At 33.3% G+C, this 18,627-nt stretch overlaps 1 protein-coding gene across 9 annotated transcripts in view; it reads left to right on the top strand.

The window, feature by feature from the left end:
- Nucleotides 1–18,627, top strand: part of LOC113403506 (uncharacterized protein) — a 130,455-nt gene that overhangs the window by 60,232 nt on the left and 51,596 nt on the right. For all 9 annotated transcript variants that reach the window (XM_064218898.1, XM_064218897.1, XM_064218899.1 and 6 more), the window contains exons 3-4: nt 1,447–1,581; nt 2,469–3,314. In XM_064218898.1, the coding sequence (XP_064074968.1) occupies nt 1,447–1,581; nt 2,469–3,314 (981 nt within the window). The remainder of the gene's footprint in view (nt 1–1,446; nt 1,582–2,468; nt 3,315–18,627) is intronic.

Genomic DNA, 18,627 nt, shown 5'->3' with positions numbered 1-18,627 from the left:
TTTCTTTTAATTTTTTATAGCAAATTATTCGCAGGAAATATATTAAAATGTATGTTACATCACTAGTGCGTGTAATTACCGCGGCCATTAGTCCCGGCGGGACGCGCGTCCCGGAATGGCGCGTGATGATACGCGGTTCGTTCAGGGTTATCAACATGAGAGTTTTATTTTCAGAGTAAGGTGTAAAATATGGCGGATATTTTGGGTCAAAAAATCTAAAATGTTGAGCTAATTTAAAGGACCATAGAAAGAAAACGATACAATTTCAAAAACGTTTTTCTAGAAGATAATTTAATTTTAAAATTATATGCTTTATATTAAATATGAAAAAAATTAAGGTTACTTATCATTGGGTGGTCCATATAACAGCTACCTAGCTATTAAAAATAAAAAAGAAGTAAATAAAATTCATTTCATCCATTATTTATGTGATATTTGGACTTTCGAATCCGAGGTTTCACCTAATACATGGATCTAAAATGAACAAGGATCACAGAATATATTCAAAATTGAGGAACAGTATATTGATGTGTGCTACCTTACTGAAAACTATAATATAATTTGTTTTTCCAGAAATATTTTATACAAAAATAATTATATCATTAAGTTCGATATACTTTTTAAATCTCTTGTAAATTTAAATTTATTAGGTAGATGGATAACAAAAATAATAATACGTAATAATCACGAGGAGAAAATGAATTGATATTAAAAGTTTGTGATTATGGGGATTACTATTATTTTGTAATGAACTATACTTATCGGCTCACCGATATTTATTTTTATAAAGCAAATTTTAAATAAAAAAGGGTAATTCAATGATCAGTATAAAATAACAGATGCGTTTTTTTGTAAAAAGGAGTTTGAATCAAACAAAACAATTTAACACAATGAATAATTTGGGGGCGCAAAAAACAACAGTAATCTGTAATTAAACAATCCCCGATTAAGCCCACCAGGGATGCTGATCCCGCAATCATATTCTGCATTGAGTCCCCTAATTATTCCAGAATACCCGAATCCTGGGTCAGTTGTTAGTCCGTCCCGCGCGACCTAATGTTTGAATCGTAATTTATGACGCTAATTGCAATGCGTTGTGTTGCGTAACACACGACAGAGACATAAAGTTTGATGAGGTTAAACTTAAACCAGTTCCTGGAATAGTTTTAATTTGAATTTTGTACATAACATATTAATTAAAAAACCAGCACTAAAATTTAGCCAAAAATATTTAAAATTTTTACACCGTAGCGTACACAGCAGTTTACTTACTAAATAACAAATATTAAACATTATTCGTAAGTACGGACATCTAGTAACGAAAAGAGAAACCTATCAACGTAGTACCTTACAACTGCCACACTGTAGCTTGTCCTGTTTTTGCCACTCGCTAAGAGATGGCGCTGATAAACTTTAGATATTTACAGTACCATTTCCTTGTTACAGAATGCGCCAAACCAAGAACCAGTGTATCGCAAGGTGGCGATAGTAGAAAACTTTTTTGACATCATCTACACTGTTCATGTTGAATTGGAAGGAAGACCAGGCAAACATGCAGGACAGAAGCGAACATATCGAACTGTAAGTATCATTCAATGATTATTGTATTTAATTTTATAGGAGTTACATTTTTAAGAAAAACAGTTCGTTTTATTCTGTCATATGACTGACATCTAGTGTATGGTTTTTGAACTAAGTTTTGAATGTCACTTAGTTGCTGTAGTATACACAGATAGTCAACAGATGGCAGGATACGTAATTTTATATTTTTCTTCTTAATTATTATTATTTATCGTAAACTTTTACTAAATTTAGTTTATTTTTTCTGATACTCTGGTTTATAAGGAATACATTATTATTTTTTAAAACTAAGTACTTAATAAATAATAATCGAAAAAAACTAATTAAACAAACATTGCTAATTGCTTACGACTTGGTGGTAGGGCTTTGTGTCGTTTGGCTAGGTATCACCCATTCATCTACCACCAAACAGCAGTACTTAGTATTGTTATACTCCGGTTTGAAGGGTGAGTGAGCCAGTGTAACTACAAGCATAAGGGACATTACATTTTAGTTTCCAAGGTTCGGGGTGCATTGGCGATGTAAGAAATAGTTAATATTTCTTATAGCGCCATTGTTTATGGGCGGTGTTGACCACTTAACATCAGGTGGCCCATTTGCTCGTCTGCCTATTACAGAAAAAAAAATATTAATGGTAATTATATTCATTAAAATAGCGAAGGTTATTGACCAGATGTTTATGAGTTTATAAGTAAAAAATTCCTCCTTTTTGGAAGCAAAATTACAAGAAGCTACTATACAAATTGCAATAGGGATATTAATAGTGTGTAGAAAAAATAAATAACTAATTATAAACTAAGACACGTCGTATAGAACCTACATAAAATATTTTAGAACAAATATTCATGAATGTCATATTAATTAATTATTATCGTTTTTGCCAACAGATAACGGAGACTTACGCATTTCTCCCTCGAGAAGCAGTCACGCGCTTCCTGACCGGATGTGCGGAGTGCGCACGGCGCCCGCGCAGTGCCTCTCCTCCTCCACTCCCGACACCGTCACCCTCGCCCACAAGACACCCTACCTACCTACCATTTCTACCCCACTGCGCGCCAGACTATACCAGAAATTGGGAATCCGAAATCGACGCAGCACAAAATTACTCATTTGAACCGAAATTCGATTACACTGATCTACAGCCTCTTAAAAAAGTTGAAAGTCCTAAACCCGCTGAAGAAGAAGAACCTACATACATAGAGTTAACTTCAAAGAAAAGCAATGGATTTGATGCAACCACACTCTTTAATAGAAGTTCCTCTGTTGAACCCTTCCGAGAAGAAGAACCAGTGAGAACTGATCCTGAAATAGACAAAGATGATAGTGTCATTGATGTTGAAGATGTCAGATCTGACAGTCCACCTCCTTTAATCCATCAGAAGAAAGAAGAATTAAATAATACAGAAGAAGTGCATAGTGAAAATACTAGGGCGGCAGAAGACAGTGAAGTGGATAATACGGATAGTAAAAGAGAAAAGAAATACAATCCGTTAGACGTGGCAAACTTAACGTCGAAAGATCCACCAAAGTCGAGGTCGCCACCGCGAAAAAAGTTGTTACCCTCGAGTATAGACTACCTTCATTCCTATGGGAGGCTACCGAAACCGTGGAGGCCTGACGGCGGAGTGTTTTATGGCGGAGATGATATGGACTACAGCGTGCCAATTACCACAGCGTACTTGAAACATATGCGCAGCATGGGGTGCCATGATCGCATGGACTTGGACAATAAGGTCAGTTAAATTTATTTTACTTATTCGTAGCATTACAAATATTTATATTTTTACTCCTAAGATTTCTCGTTCTTAATTTAAATCTTTTTCAATTCAAATCAATTGTAAGTAATACAATTTTTATGAAAACTCCTTTTATTGTCTTATTAATTTTCAAATAATTAATACTTTCTTAAATTATTTTAAGAACTCCTGCTATAAAGCTCCGTAGAGCTCATCGTACTTATCACAACATTTTTACGACGGATCAAAACCTCAATATATATTTATGTGTAAATCACTGACTCCGATCCGTACAAATGTATCCGACCACTCGTTAAAACTCGAAATTCCCAGCCATAACCCTTTTCGGTTTTAAACCGCAAAATGTATTTTTCTCTATATAAATATTTAGGAAAATAAACATAATGCGAAATTGCGAGCGGGTTTAACCCTAGCTTAAACTTTGCGAACTAGCTAAAGCCGGCGGTCTGTTCGACCCACAAACGCGCCTTTGTAGAGAACTCGTGCCCCTTGTTATGATTTGGAAACTCTCTTCAATACGTACTGAGTTCATAATATAACTACCTACGCCTGGTTTTACTCGCTGTTTTATTTTTGTTAATATATTCCGAAATAACATTAAGAAGGTCGTGGTCTTTCTCGTCATCACCCTTTTATCTAACCCAGTGTCTCAAAACAATGACAATTAAATATACATAAATTTTTGGACGGTAGTAAGAGTTTACAATAGTTATATTAAACTAGTGAAATATCTCTTGTTTTTCTCTGTAAATGTAATAAGTATTCATTGATATTATTTTAAAATGTTTGATTTCAAAAATAATTAATGGATTTTTACCAACTTTACTAATGTTTTGACTAACTTTGAGTACTGTATGTATTTCTGCATTTATTGTGTCTCAAGCAATAAATTATTAATTCACAATGATTCATTATTATTAAAGTAGAGAAAAGCTGAATCAATTTATTGAATCGCATGACATAGGCGAAAGTTATTTTTAAATTATTAAACATTTAAAACGCAAAAAAATTGAGTGTGTACGTTTCTAAGATCTTTTAATTTAGCAAAAAAATAGAAATGACGCACATTAAGAGAAACTTGTCGAAATTGAAGGATAAAAAACTGATTTCATCTGACGAATGGTGAGAGATTTCTTGGTAAAGTTTTTTACGTTACCAGGCCATCAGGATTTATAGGCGGTCGCACCTGACAAGTAACCGTGTGACGCCAGCGGCGGCCCTTGCGACCGATTGATTCAGAATGTCCCACACAAAGGACGAGCGTTACGCTATAATCGGGCGCCGCATCTTTTCTAACTCATTTTTCTCGCTTGAGGCGAGGGTGTTGGGTGGGGAGGTACGAGGTTTCATCAAAGGGGGCGTCACGGTATTAGACAAGACACAAAAACGATGCCCGACGGAGAACTGAGCAAGTACAATTTCTGACGGTTTTTTGCGATAGGTTTTCGTTCCAACGATAATGTTTGTTGGGAATTATGAAGCGGATGGACGGTTCATATAATGTTCGCTGTTGTATGTGCCAAAGGATATTTATTTCGTCTCATGTATTTTGAGTGGGCGAATCACTTGGATCGTATTTTAGATTATTATATTGTCTTCTTAAAATCTTGCTGAAATAACAAATGCATTTTTTTTTTTAGAAATAAAATAAAATAACTGAGAGACACCTTAAAGACTTTTCATTTAAAATTGATTCATCTGAACGAGAGCTCTGGAAATGGTACATTAATCACAAGCATTAAACCCAGTAATATTCAGAGTTTAGGTCCGACCTTTTCCACCGTGTTTCTCCCGAAGGGTCAGTCGCAGACCGTAAGAGGGTACGGTCCCTTCGACCCCCGAAAGTGCCTCTCCCCATCGCAGTGCGACTTGTAAGATTGATTGGGGCTCCTTCAGTCCATTGCTGCCCCCCCGTGGGATATTCGTCCCTCCCTACTTTTTTCTCGAATACTAAAGACACAGATTTAGGATCGCTGGATGGATTAATCACTTAGCTTAGGAAACTTACTAGAGATTTTACGAGACTGCTACAGTTTGATAAGATGTTTAACTTATTTAATATTTGCTTATTTAAAATGAAATGTGTTTCGATATTTAAGCTTCATATATTATTTATTAGTACATTACTGGGTCGATATCATTAACAGAATGTAATATGAAGATATCACTTTTTTTTTTAAACAAATGCTTACATTCCGTTAAAGTACAAACATTGAAATAATTAAAAAATGAACTTCTATATATTTATGTATGTACATACAAAAATAGTCGAACTTGCGCTTAAATGTCACATCCAGTGGCTCTAAGCCCGCACCCACCCCCCCTTTTTTTTCCTACAGGGGCTGTTAATAACACGACCGGCTATTTTATTCGTCGGCCGGCACTTGCGGCTCGTGCGACGGCTTTGATGTCAGAGATTAGGAGTTTGTTTAATTCTAGCTCAGTATGTTATTGTACGTACAAATGGAGCTTTTGATGTGTATTGTTTCAGCTTTTGTCTGTAATAAAAAATGTTTCTTTTGATAATCTTCACTTGTTCTAGCTCTTTGTCTAAATAACGAAATGTCTGGAGTTGTATCGGACTTCGTTAAAACGTTCATTTCGTTTTTATGTATTTGATTGGATGAGTTTTTTTTTCTAATTCATATTAATACTTATGATAAGTAAATTGTATCTGAAATAAAAAAAAGGCTATATTATACATTCGTAACTATAACAATGGGTATAGTAAATTATTTTTTTTAAAGTATACTAGTTGTACATCCAAATTTTAAAGTTTAAATTGCCAAACTATTTCTTAGTGAGTGTCTACATCGCGTATCGAGTAACTATGCTAAATTTTAAGTCAATCGGACCTATAGTCTGAGAGAATTCGTGAAGAGTCAGCCAGTGGTATTTCGCTTTTGGATGGGTTTCACTTTTGCGCTTTTAATGTTTTTATTTTAAAGAATATTATGGACCTTCCATACAATTATTGTTTGGGCACGATTAGATAGTTAAAATGTAGTAAAAAATCTTTCGAATTATTGTTTAAATACAAAAATCATTAATTTAAAACGGTGAAATATATGACCTTGACATTCATTTAAAGTTTGAATTTATTTTGAATATTTCTTTTAAACTGTAACATCAGTGGTTACCACCGCATTTTACACTTAACATTGAACTGTATTTAGTTTTCCAAACGGATTGACAGATTTATCACGAACGAATGCATCGCAGTCGACCTTGAACGATGACATAATTAAGTTTTGTCCCCCTTTCGATCGATTCTGCGTTTCGTTAACTAGAGGGTCTTTTCGGCCCTCACGACATTTCTAGGGTTAGTTATCCCTATTAAATATGATTTGCAACAAATCAATCGAATTTAAAACCTATTTCGTTTGTAATAAGAATAAAAATAAAACCCGTTTTAAAGTCGGTAACTGTTTATTTATGGAATACACATGCTCTTAGTTGGTCTGTAGAGATTATTTATTGTCACTTTATGTGATTGTTAATGACCTACATTTTTATGAACAGTTCAAAGAGCCCTGTCACAGTCCGTTTAAAAATCAGCTGATGTTTCATTGTGTTGAACGCGTGTGTATCGTGAGATTTGAAAATGAGTTTATCGGACAAGGGAAAAACTTAACGGTTCTATCAAAAGTAAATCCTATTCGTGATTTTTTTTTTTACGAATAATTTGTATATTTTTTTAATAAAGCTCGAATGATTTTTGCGTCGATATTTTTTTCATATTAATATTAAAAATACTTTTTTATTACGTGTCCAGAAAAAAATGTATGGTACCGTATGATATGCGTCGCGTAGCAACGTAAGAGGCCGTTCGATTCTAAATCGGTTGAGTTATTGTCGTACTTACTCCTAGCACAACTTTAAAGCTTCTGCAAAGAAAATATTTTGTCTAATCATTGATAATTATATAAAAAAATTCTAAACATTAAACTCGCCTTTTGTACGATACATGTTTATTGTTATGCAATAAAGTAATTTATACCCCTACAAAGAAATAAAATTTTACCTCTTTATAACAGAAGAATATTTCGGAAAATAAATAATAATAATATTTTATATGTAAATGTTAGTTAATCGTTATATAATTTAGAACACGTTTTAAATAGTTTATTATATCGAAACCAAAACTTTAGGCAGTAACTTCTTTATTATATAACAATGATGACAGAATCCTTGATTCAAAATTGAAAAATTCTTATTGTAAGAGATATCTCAGACCGCCTCTATTCGACCGGCCATCTGTCACTTGACGCTTTGGTAGAGACGTTATTACATCGATTTTTATATTTTCTTACGATTAATTTGAAATAAAAATCTATAAATAAATCTATTAAACAAAATCATCTCGAAAGATTTTTGGAATGATTTCCACCACGTTACTCCAATGCGGGTTTATGGACACAGGCATGTTTCCTTAAGTTGTTTTCTTTAATCATGAAGCACAAAAGACGCCATGAAAATTCAGTGACAATTTATCTGTTTTGGCTGTTATTATGGATATTCGAAATATACTTAAGGTAGAAGTTTTTAATAGTTAATTATGATGTTCTAGAGAAATCATACTTGGTGGTAGGGCTTTGTACCACCCACTCATCAGATATTCTATCGCCAAACAGCTGTACTCAATATTGTTGTGTTCCGGTTTGAAGGGTGGGTGAGCCAGTGTAACTACAGGCATAACGGATACAACATCTTATTTCCCAAGGTCTTTGGTGCATTGGCGATGTAAGAAATGGTTAATATTTCTTGCAGCGCCAATGTCTATAGAAGGTGGTGACCATTTAAAATCAGGTGGCCCATTTGTCCGTCTAACTACCTATATCATAAAAAATAATAATATTTATGCTTCCTTTGCTCTTTATAGATCTTCTAAATTTATATTTATATTTATATTTATGATAACGAAAATATACGTGATGTTAACCATAAAAACGTGGAACAACATAACGACGATTATGTCAATTGCTTGGTGTTATAGACGTAGATGAAGAACACAAACGAATATTAATAAACACAGAACATTTTAATGCAGTCCTTTCTTAGGCTGCAGGGTATTCGGTATTAATAAATGAAAACGTTGAGAATATATTTGAGCTAAGGTTCGAGTGGATCTCTAGCACACGTTGCCAACTTGGGGCTAAGTCACAAAACGCTGTTTAAGGCTTAGGGCACACTCTATTTTTAATGCTTAATAATAATTAATGTAAAAAGAATAATTAATCAATATAATTCTTATTGATACAATCAAAGTGTTTGAATTATAATATTATAATACAATAGCTGTTTAGTAATTTGATATATGTTTTTTGGTGTATATTTTTAAAATGATATATTAAAACCTGAAATAATATATAAGCCGAGATGACCCAGAGCTCAAAGTCCAATGGCCGTGATCCAAGGACGCGAGTTTGCTTCTCGGCAAACACCTAAAATTTGAATTTGTTCTCTGTGGTGAAAAGGAAACCATCGCGATGCAACTTTTGTCGGATAAATTATCTTGTATGTCACGTGTATACAATAACCCACACTGAATAAACGTAGTGGAATAAGATTTAAGCATTTTCCTTTAGATGAGAGTTTGCTTCTGTCCGCTAGTAGGAAATTAGCAAATTCGTTTCTTTTATGAATTCTGATAATATATACTGTTGAATTATTGTATTTTATGTTCGATATTGCTGAAACACATCTGTATATTATGTTTTTAAATCGAATTTCCGCTAGTTTTATTTTGCTACGTTTTAGTTTTTTTTCTTTCATTATCTGTGGTAAATTAATTTATAAAAGGCGTATAGCATTACCGTGTAACCCGTACCTTAAGACCCGGGTGGATGCCAGCCCCCTCGTTTACCCTGCTTACCGCTACCAGGCGAGCATAGCGTACTGAGAATTTTAACGGAATTAGTCGCGAGCCCGCCTGCAGGGCGCCGCAGTAACTCACCGCACGTACAACTTTCCACCTAAGTATGAACCCCTGTTCCTTATCATGCTACACATAGAGGTTAAAATACGAAATAAAGAGTAAAAACGTTGCCTACCGTACTAGGAGCGATGGGAAGGAGCTACCGCCCACCTCCACACCTAGTTTTAGCGCCTAGTAACTCGCGAGGTGTCTACACGCAACAGAATTAACCAACCGAAAATAAGGGTAACCGACTTTAAAGGAATGAGGTTCTGTGCCATGTCGCAGTAATGGCTGAGATTGTAGGCATCGCGCTGCATGTAGTCGCACCCATACAAGTGGGAAAAATACTTACAATTTATTAAACTTTATGAACTATCTCGAGGTTGAGTTTTTATATATTTATCTTTATATCTGGAAAATTAGGGGTAAACCGTCTAAAGAAACTAACTGTTTTATAATTTATGTTCGCCAACGCAGCTCGCCGATTAAATGAATATAAACACAACTTAGATTTCTATACAATTTTTCTCAATAATTTATATGAATTGATTACATGCACTTATTGTTAAAGAATTTGTAATAATCCTTTACTGCATTAATTCCTGTTATCCTTTTTTAATAACAAGTGTACACCGTCGTAATCAATTAAGTATTTTTTATTTAATTTCATAAAGTGTATTTTTGCATGTCCTTTAAAGTGTTGGACTGTATTTCGAAGCAATTTACAAATTATAACTTTAGATGTACAATAAAGTTTTTTTCGCAAACAGTAAATGATTTTTGATATGTAGTCAATGTACATAAGGCTTTATAGTTGATAAATACATGTATAAAGAGCATTATTCTTGAATGAAATCAATTTTAAAACATTAGAAAAGTTAGTTCGTGATTAGGTCGACATGTCACGAAGGGTGAACGATTTTAGTGCTTGTGTTCATGCATGGGGCTATTTACTGCCCTTTATGTAGTGACCTATTTAAATTTTATACAAATTAAAACTCTACGGTAAAGTATTAAGGTCCAATATTCATTGGATACTGTGCGTTGGGTTAATATGAATAGTGGACCCATCTTATCCGATGATAGAAGGGTAATAATAACGATGTGTGTTTTTATTTTCCTTTATGGTTAAATTAAATTTCATAGACAATATTTGCTACTTTTTTTTTTAGATACATTTTCTTTTTTATATTTAAGTAGACATATGACATCTATACATTCGTGTTTAATACCAATTATAATTGACGTCGGGAAAATATTTCAGTAGGCCTTTTCTCAGCAATATTTTTTTCCAAAAACTACTTTTATAGAAGTAAATAAATTATATTATATAAAATTAAATTTGTCTATATATCTTATAGTATAAATAGAAATAACTATAATGCTCTACCCACATCTATGTTTGGGGACCGAGGGCAGACAAAAATCAGGCTCGAATGAGTTTCAGGGCCTCAATAAATGTTTTAAGGGTGCGTAAATCATTACCGCACCCGACCCGACGGACTAGGCTCGTCACGGCGTAGATCGCTGATAAATCAGATGCGGTATAACATTTTATTTTTCTATGAATCTTAATACTTGTAATCCGCTCGATACCTCAAAGGTTCGTTGAAAGAGAACTCTTATTGTAATTACTTACATTAATTAATTATATTTTTATCTTATTCATTTTTTTTTTTGTTTTATGTTCATACCAGTATAACAACATTTCGTATGTTTTTATTAAATCTAATATATAAGATTATATGGATTAGAAGCGTGTATTTAGTATTTCTTTATTTTGTTGGCTATACTATGAGATTTTCGATGCTCTAATAAAAATTTTCAATTTAATTCCTGTTATCCCACAAATATTAATATGTGATGTTAGTTTGGATCTTTTGTCATTACGTCACTCAAAAACTTTGGGATAAAGATGCCTGCTTAATACCTGACCCGTATCCTCTCATACGTGGGTAGAAGCTTGTATATTTATAAATTAATAATTCAATAGTATTTATTATTATAGCACAAATGTCAGCGATACCTCAGAATGTTTTGATAATCAGCTGGAGCCGCAAGATGTTGATTCTTAAGTCATATTATACATATTGGATGGGTGGATACAAACATAAAAATATTACTAAGTTTGATAATAAAATTTCAAAATAACTACATACCAAATTGAATAAAAAAGTCGCTAAACTGTTTTAATCTTAACTGCATTACAGTTTATATTGTAGCTTAAAAAAATAACCTATTGGGATAGTTTGTTGAGGTGATTTTGCTTTTGCCTCATCCTAATTCTCTTTAAAAGTTATGATCTCTTGGTAGTTCGGTCCCAGCCTCACCCGCGGGAGCCCTTGCTACAACTCAACCCCATATAATCTGCACTGACAGCGTCGCGGGCCGACCCGGCCTTTGCTAATGTTGTATATCTTATAGCTTATGTTATCCTAGTTGCTAGATATTTATGGATAAAACGAACCTATCCGTACGCTCCTAGTATCTGAATAAAAAATAATTTAGTTGATTTGTTTTTTTTTTTAATAATTATAGATTATAAAGCAATTATAATGTTTGACAAAAAAAAAAACTATTTAATGATAATTATTTTTACTTATATTATTTTTACGTAACATTTATTACGTCATTTATTTAAAAGTATCCAAACGTGCAAATAAAAATATATTTGTAATATATCTGTAATTACGGATTAACAAATATATATATAAATCTTCCTTGCAGATTTAAAAGGATTGCGTTTACATTGAGTTCCATTAGACTCGCTCATTTTCATGCAATATAAAATTGCTTACAACAAGGATTTGATTAACTTTAAAATCACGTAGTTAGTCTAAGAATAACTATACTTTCGACGGCCTACTTTTCTTCACATTATCCATTAGGCATTATCACACATAGGGTCTCCGCTAATTTCGATACTGTTGTCTCGCCCCCCCCTACTCCTTTTATCGGAAATATTTGTGTGCCGTTCCACGCCTTTCATTGTTCGGGTTCTAGTTTGATAGACGCGGTGGCAAAACTTTTTCTAGGGTGTCGGTTCCCCCTTGCGGCTGTGGGGCTGGGAGGGTTACTATTAAATAATCATTTCGGACCCGTCGTAGGTGCGTTCGCTATTTACTCCCTCAAATTAGTGCTCCTCGTGCGTTATGCGTGCCTGGTTCGTAACCATTAAAATGACATAATAGTATAAACAACAAAACAATTTTGAATTTTTTTGTGAATTTTTTTTTTCAAAAACAATTTTCAAAATCCTTTGTACAAGAGACGTAGTTTAAAAAAAACCCTCGTTAATTTTATTTTTAATATTTTGTTTATAGTAAGAATTATCATCAACTATGTTATAGGAATGCAGATTGTACATATATATATATATATATATACATAGATTGTGTTACTTTTAGTTTATATTTATGAGCAAAATACGTTTTCCATCGGCCTAGCTTATTCACTAATGTTAAAACCGCACAGCATAGCGTGTACCGCGTTGCATTTAGAGATGAGGTTACGCTATGTATAACTACGTAGTTAGATTGCATGAAATGCCAATGCCTAAATATAATCTCTTATAAGGAATCCGCACACCCACGCTTGTACTTATGAGGGAAATGACACCCTCAGAGGGTGGTGGAGGGACAGAAACCTCTTAATTATTGTCACATATGAATTATTTTGATATTGACGCCCTGAGTCTTCGTTTTACTAATGCTAAGTTATTATTTATTAGTAAATAAATTAAAATATTTTATGCAGCTTGTATTATAAATATAACAATATTTTTATGAATAAAATATTGATTTATTTTTTTTAAATTAACGTTGAGTGAATATTTTTAGTTTAAAAAATATTTCAGACGAAACTTTAGTTTTTCTATTGAAAAATAAAATATAGACATTGCTAATTTAATGTCGGCTGATCATAAAAAGAAAAGTTGACTAAATAATCACCATGTGGTTTGTAACAACTTTAACCCGATTTATTTTATCACCGTTGGCCAATTAGACCGCTATCTGACCCACCGAACGTGATAATCCCAGTGGCCACTTCTACAAACGTCATAGTGTACCAACTTTAATTTTCCAAATTCACCTGCCGTTTATGTAATTCGCCTCCCATACATGTGGTGCCCCCTAGCGGCCGGGGGGTCTAATGTAAGGCCGGGGGAGGTACAGGCGACGCTCACGAAAAGGAAAGGGTGGGCACCGAGCAATTTTTTTCTGATTTTTCCCCTCCGCCCTTTTTACCCCGATAATACCCTAATGGTCGCTCGCTTCCTTTTCGGCGGATTTTTTTTTGTCGGCGAAGATCGAGACGTATTTTTTACCCGCTCGTAATTTCCTCGTTTCCCAGTGAAATGAAAAATAAACGGCCGATTCTTCTATTGACACGTGATTCCGTGCTCGGACGTCGTGCGGAGATTGCCACTTGTTTTTGTGTCCATTAAAAACAATGATTACTAAAAGGACACGCCATGCCATTGTGAAAATAATTTTTCTATTTCCTTTAATACGGATCCTTGATTAGTCTGACAAGCTGCTCTAGTTTTTTTTACATTTCTGCATGTATACGTAGCTGCATCGGTGCATATGACATGTGTGAGTTGGGAGGGAATATTCTTTTTGAATGAAAGATTAGTTTTTTTTTTTAATAATTGTAGAACAAAGTCTATCTGTATGTGATTAATGATGTCATTTTTTTCCTTTATACAATGACGTTTTATTCATTTGTTTCACAACTGATTATAACATATTTCTTGTATTAATTAAATGATGTGTTTATTAATTGTATTAGTTAAATATTTTAATGAGATAAATAATTCAACTAATGAGAAGTATTTTTAATGCATTAGCTAATAAGGTTTTTCAGTCTAACTAACTAGCGTTCGATTTTCGAAGGCTGCATAATGTATGTTGAAAAAAAAATAGGAAAAATAGAGAAAAATCGAAAAACTTTTCCCCTCTGCGGGGATCCTTCTTGCCACCTACCAGGCGAGCAGGGGCGCACAGGAGGCTAGGACGTCCGTTGCTAAGATTAATACGGCACCGTACGCCCGCCCGACGCCGCAGCTTTCATTAAAAATACTGGAGACCCCGATGGGTTAGCCGGCGCCGACTTGTATTAAGATCCACTATACTACATGTACAATGTTACAATATTGTCATTGCTGTACATTTCGTTACTGATAGTATTTAAATAATTTCAGGATAGTCAATAAACCCTTGTTTAATATTTAATTGATTACTATTCATTTTATTTAACTTAAGGAATTAAAGGTTCGTCAAGCGAATTAAATTATTGTTGTATTGTTACAAAATATATCTAATAATAAAGTTTGAACAATCTTTACAAGTGTGCTGTCGTTAGTATTTAGATTTTCTTGAATGAATGCGATACTTTACGTATATAATGACACAATAGTAGAATTACTAAGAGAATTAGGGAAGATTGTATTAACAAAAGGTCTCATGCCTGGATATTTAATTGAAAATTTATCTCTCACAGTCAGACGTCATCCTACGGCTATATCATACTATCCACTTAATGCAGCGTAAAAAGAGAGGGTCAACAATTCAACGCGTTGCCTGATTTATTTGTATCGAAAGCGTAGTCAACGGATAAGTTTATACATAGTAAGGGGAATTTGATTTGAGATTTATATCAATTACGTTAAAAAATATCGTTTGAATTAATGAACAAGAACTAACGAATGATTTCACATATCAATAAGTGAACGAAGATCTGTACGACTAACTTGATAATATATTTTGAAACATTATAAAGGAAATATTAACTATATTGCTAAAACGTACTACAAGGAAATTTTTCTCACGCATATATTTAGAAAATGCTCATTTAGCTTTACTTTGTTTGAACCATTGTTTGTAAAACTTCTTTTTCCGAGTGCACTTTCTATCTTTCTCTTTTTAAAGCTACAGACAGCGGTCGTGTCTAGATGATATTTACCTTACTATATGACCTAAGGAATATAACCCGCACAACAAACAGACGAACAGTTCACTCTTTAAATGCTATTTACCATACAAACTTTTTAACCGATTTAAGTTTTATTAGTGTATTTATTTGCTAGTGACATAATTTTGTATTAACAGTGAATTTTAAACTAATAAATAATATTCAATATATATTAATTAGGTAGGAAATTCACATTTTGACTTTTCAATATGGGTCCTTTTCTCCTTATTGAGACTGTAAAAAATCTTCATATAAGAAACAAAAATACAACACTTATTTTACCAACGAGTACTAAGGCGACATAACATAGTAGGGCACATCGAACGGCAGTTCTAAGCAAGTGCGGTTTATTATTCCTTAGCTGCGAACACCCCATGACCCCCTGGTCGTGCGAGTAAACTACCGAGTTGTAGGCAAAAAGTACACCCCCCACGCTTACGCTTTTAAACCTCAAGCGTCCAAGTACTGGGAATATGAAATTTTCGAAATGATAAAGCCGGTAAATAATAACTGCTATACGCCGGGCACGCCGGCCGTCTAAATGTACGGTGCGCAAAAAAAGGTATTAATATTTTTTTACTTTATTTTCTTTTAATAAATTTAGGACATAATCTCCACATACGTATTCTTATATACAAATTCTTTTTGGGAGTTTAGTTTTTTTTTTAGAATAAACTACTTATACTTCTTGTATTGATTAATTTAACATAATCGAAAAATTATGTGCAGTTTAAGATATACGTAATTTAAAATTATTTCTACAAGTATTACAATGGAAACAATTTTTAGGTTACAGTATTGTTTGGATATTAAAACCAATTAACATTAACGATAGAAGAAAAAAAAATTGCCTTGGATATTCAGTACTGCAGAATCAACATAGTTTGGAAAATGCGGTAAAAAAATGAGGTTGACTTTTCTGTAGCGAGTACAGGGCCAGCAGCAGGGTTCGTGTGTCTGCTTTCACATTACCCACTCGCAAGGCGGCACCCCCAACCGCCCGCTGCGCTCCTAGTACCTACCCGCTTTTTATTCCTTCCTGCCGTCGAAAGTAATCAATTTGCGACTTAATTAATTAAGAAAAAAGCTTTGTAAAGCATTTGATGAGAATGAGGTGTAATTTAGTTTTGATTTTAGATGTCATATTAATTTGGAAACTTGAATTGTTTGGAGACTATGTACAAAAGTAAAAAATGTATACCTAAGCAGAAGTATAAGGTCCATAAGATTGGGTGATGGTTCCAACACATGGCTCCTGTCGACGACATAAGAAAGAAATAATTCCACCATATATCAAAACTCGAAAACATACGTACAAGTTAATTTATATATATATAATGTGACCCAATTTCGTCCTAATGCCGGCTTCTACAAATACTTTTCCCTTAGTTTCGTTTCACCCGATATGGTTGTTATCTTGTTAGAGACGAGGGTACGAAGGGTCTAGTACTGGTATATAGAAGGTTCGCGTGCTCCGCACACTATTTATAACTCTTCACGATAAAGCACCGGTCTTATATCAAAGAAGACTTTTTTGCCGAGAAGGTAAAAATATGACGCGTAGCTGCACCTCAAAACAACGTATACTTACGTCGGAGCATTCGATTTACATAAAATTAATGTTATATACGTTTTTTAATAATTCGTAATTATTATATTGATCAGTTTGCGCATTTGATGGCAGTAGGCTCTTCATTATTTAATGAAATTTGTATCTTGGCAAAATATTAAGTTAGTAATTGTTGATTGTCCAGCTGTATATATACAAATTTAAATGTATTCGATTGACTTAAACTTTTAATTTTATTATTTATACTTCATAATTTCACATAACATAATTATTTTGTTTTATTCAAAATTATATACAATAACATGATTTATTAGCTATAGTATCGCTTCGTATAGCTGTCTATAATATAAAACCGTATCACAACAAACGTCCGTAGGTACGTAATACGAATGAGGGATTGTGTTCTCGCGCGCTGGAACCAATTAGGCCGCATATGATCTTTGTAATGAGTTTTTTTCCTAATATTTCTCTTAGTGTTTTGTTTTCGAGCGTGTTTTCTTTGTTACTTGTTTTGTTGATTTTCTCTTTTATGAGTATTGGAAAAATAATATAAAAGAACATTCATATTATCCAAATATTATATTTATTTACAAATTTATAAATATAAATATTGTTTATTACATATATAATATAACTTATATTTTTAGACATAATTTGTTGAATAAGTCGCATATAATACATATATTGGTAAGATTATACAAGGTACATATTATATGTAAAGGACAGAGATGTTTATCGTACTAGGACAGCATATCAGCGAGGCAACAAACTTCTTTGTTTACTGGGTTCTCTTAGGCATGTTTAGAGCCCGAGGGTCGAATCCATATTGGACATTTTGTATAAGTGTGGGCTCGAAAGGCCCAACCCAAGGCAAATCCCTTTCGGACCCTTCCGAAGGACCGGTTCGTATTTGCGGATTTTTAAGGTAAAATTTATATGGATACCATCGGTAGCGTTAATGTAGTTATATTTTTAAAAGGTTTGAGTGAATTTAAAAAAAAAATGTATCCTAACTTTGATTTTCCTACCAGAAAAGTTTCCTTAAGGTCAAGGTTAGTCAAACTCAACAAAAAACAGAAATTAAAAATATATCAGCGATCTTTCAAATCGCAAGTCACCTATTTTTGAATAAAATGATTTCACTGGAGATTTATAAAATTTTACACATTTTTAAAAACATTTTTGTATTTAACAAAGTGGTACGATTAAAACGATTCTATCTGAATATCAAGTTTGTACTAGCTACCCTGTTACCCTCGAAATTGTAACGGCCAAAGCCAAAGTGTTAATTATAAAATGGGTGGATAATACCGTATACCTCTTATCAATGGGAAAACGTATCCTATTCAAATAATGAACTTAGAGATCTAGTTAAGCTGGTTAAAAATAGTTTATATAAGGTTTAGATATCGAGTTTAAAATTTTTTTAATGGTAATTGTATAAAATATAAGGATTTCTAATTATGTCACGAATTTGTATAGTTGGTAATAACTTGATTATAAAGGAATTATGGCTTGACGTTTTACTTTGGGTTCTAATTAATCGAGCGCTATCTAATTTTTCTGTGATTATTTTTGTCTAATCTCCTCGCCGGTAGTGAATCTTGCGATGAAACATGCATATGTCTTATAGAAATCTTCCACATGTATACCCACACACGCGGATTAGAGCGGTCTGGTGGAATAAATACAAACCTCTTCAAAATGTAAAGATACACGAGGCCACCAGGATTTACAGTTTATTGTATATTTCTAATCGTGAAGTGAGATATTATAATATACATACTTCTTTAAACACATTTTAAGTATTTATTTTATATCAT

Source organism: Vanessa tameamea, chromosome 25 (assembly GCF_037043105.1).
Source record: "Vanessa tameamea isolate UH-Manoa-2023 chromosome 25, ilVanTame1 primary haplotype, whole genome shotgun sequence".
NCBI lineage: Eukaryota > Metazoa > Arthropoda > Insecta > Lepidoptera > Nymphalidae > Vanessa > Vanessa tameamea.
The sequence above is the reverse complement of the archived record's forward strand: the minus strand, read 5'-3'. Positions and strand labels throughout refer to the sequence as shown.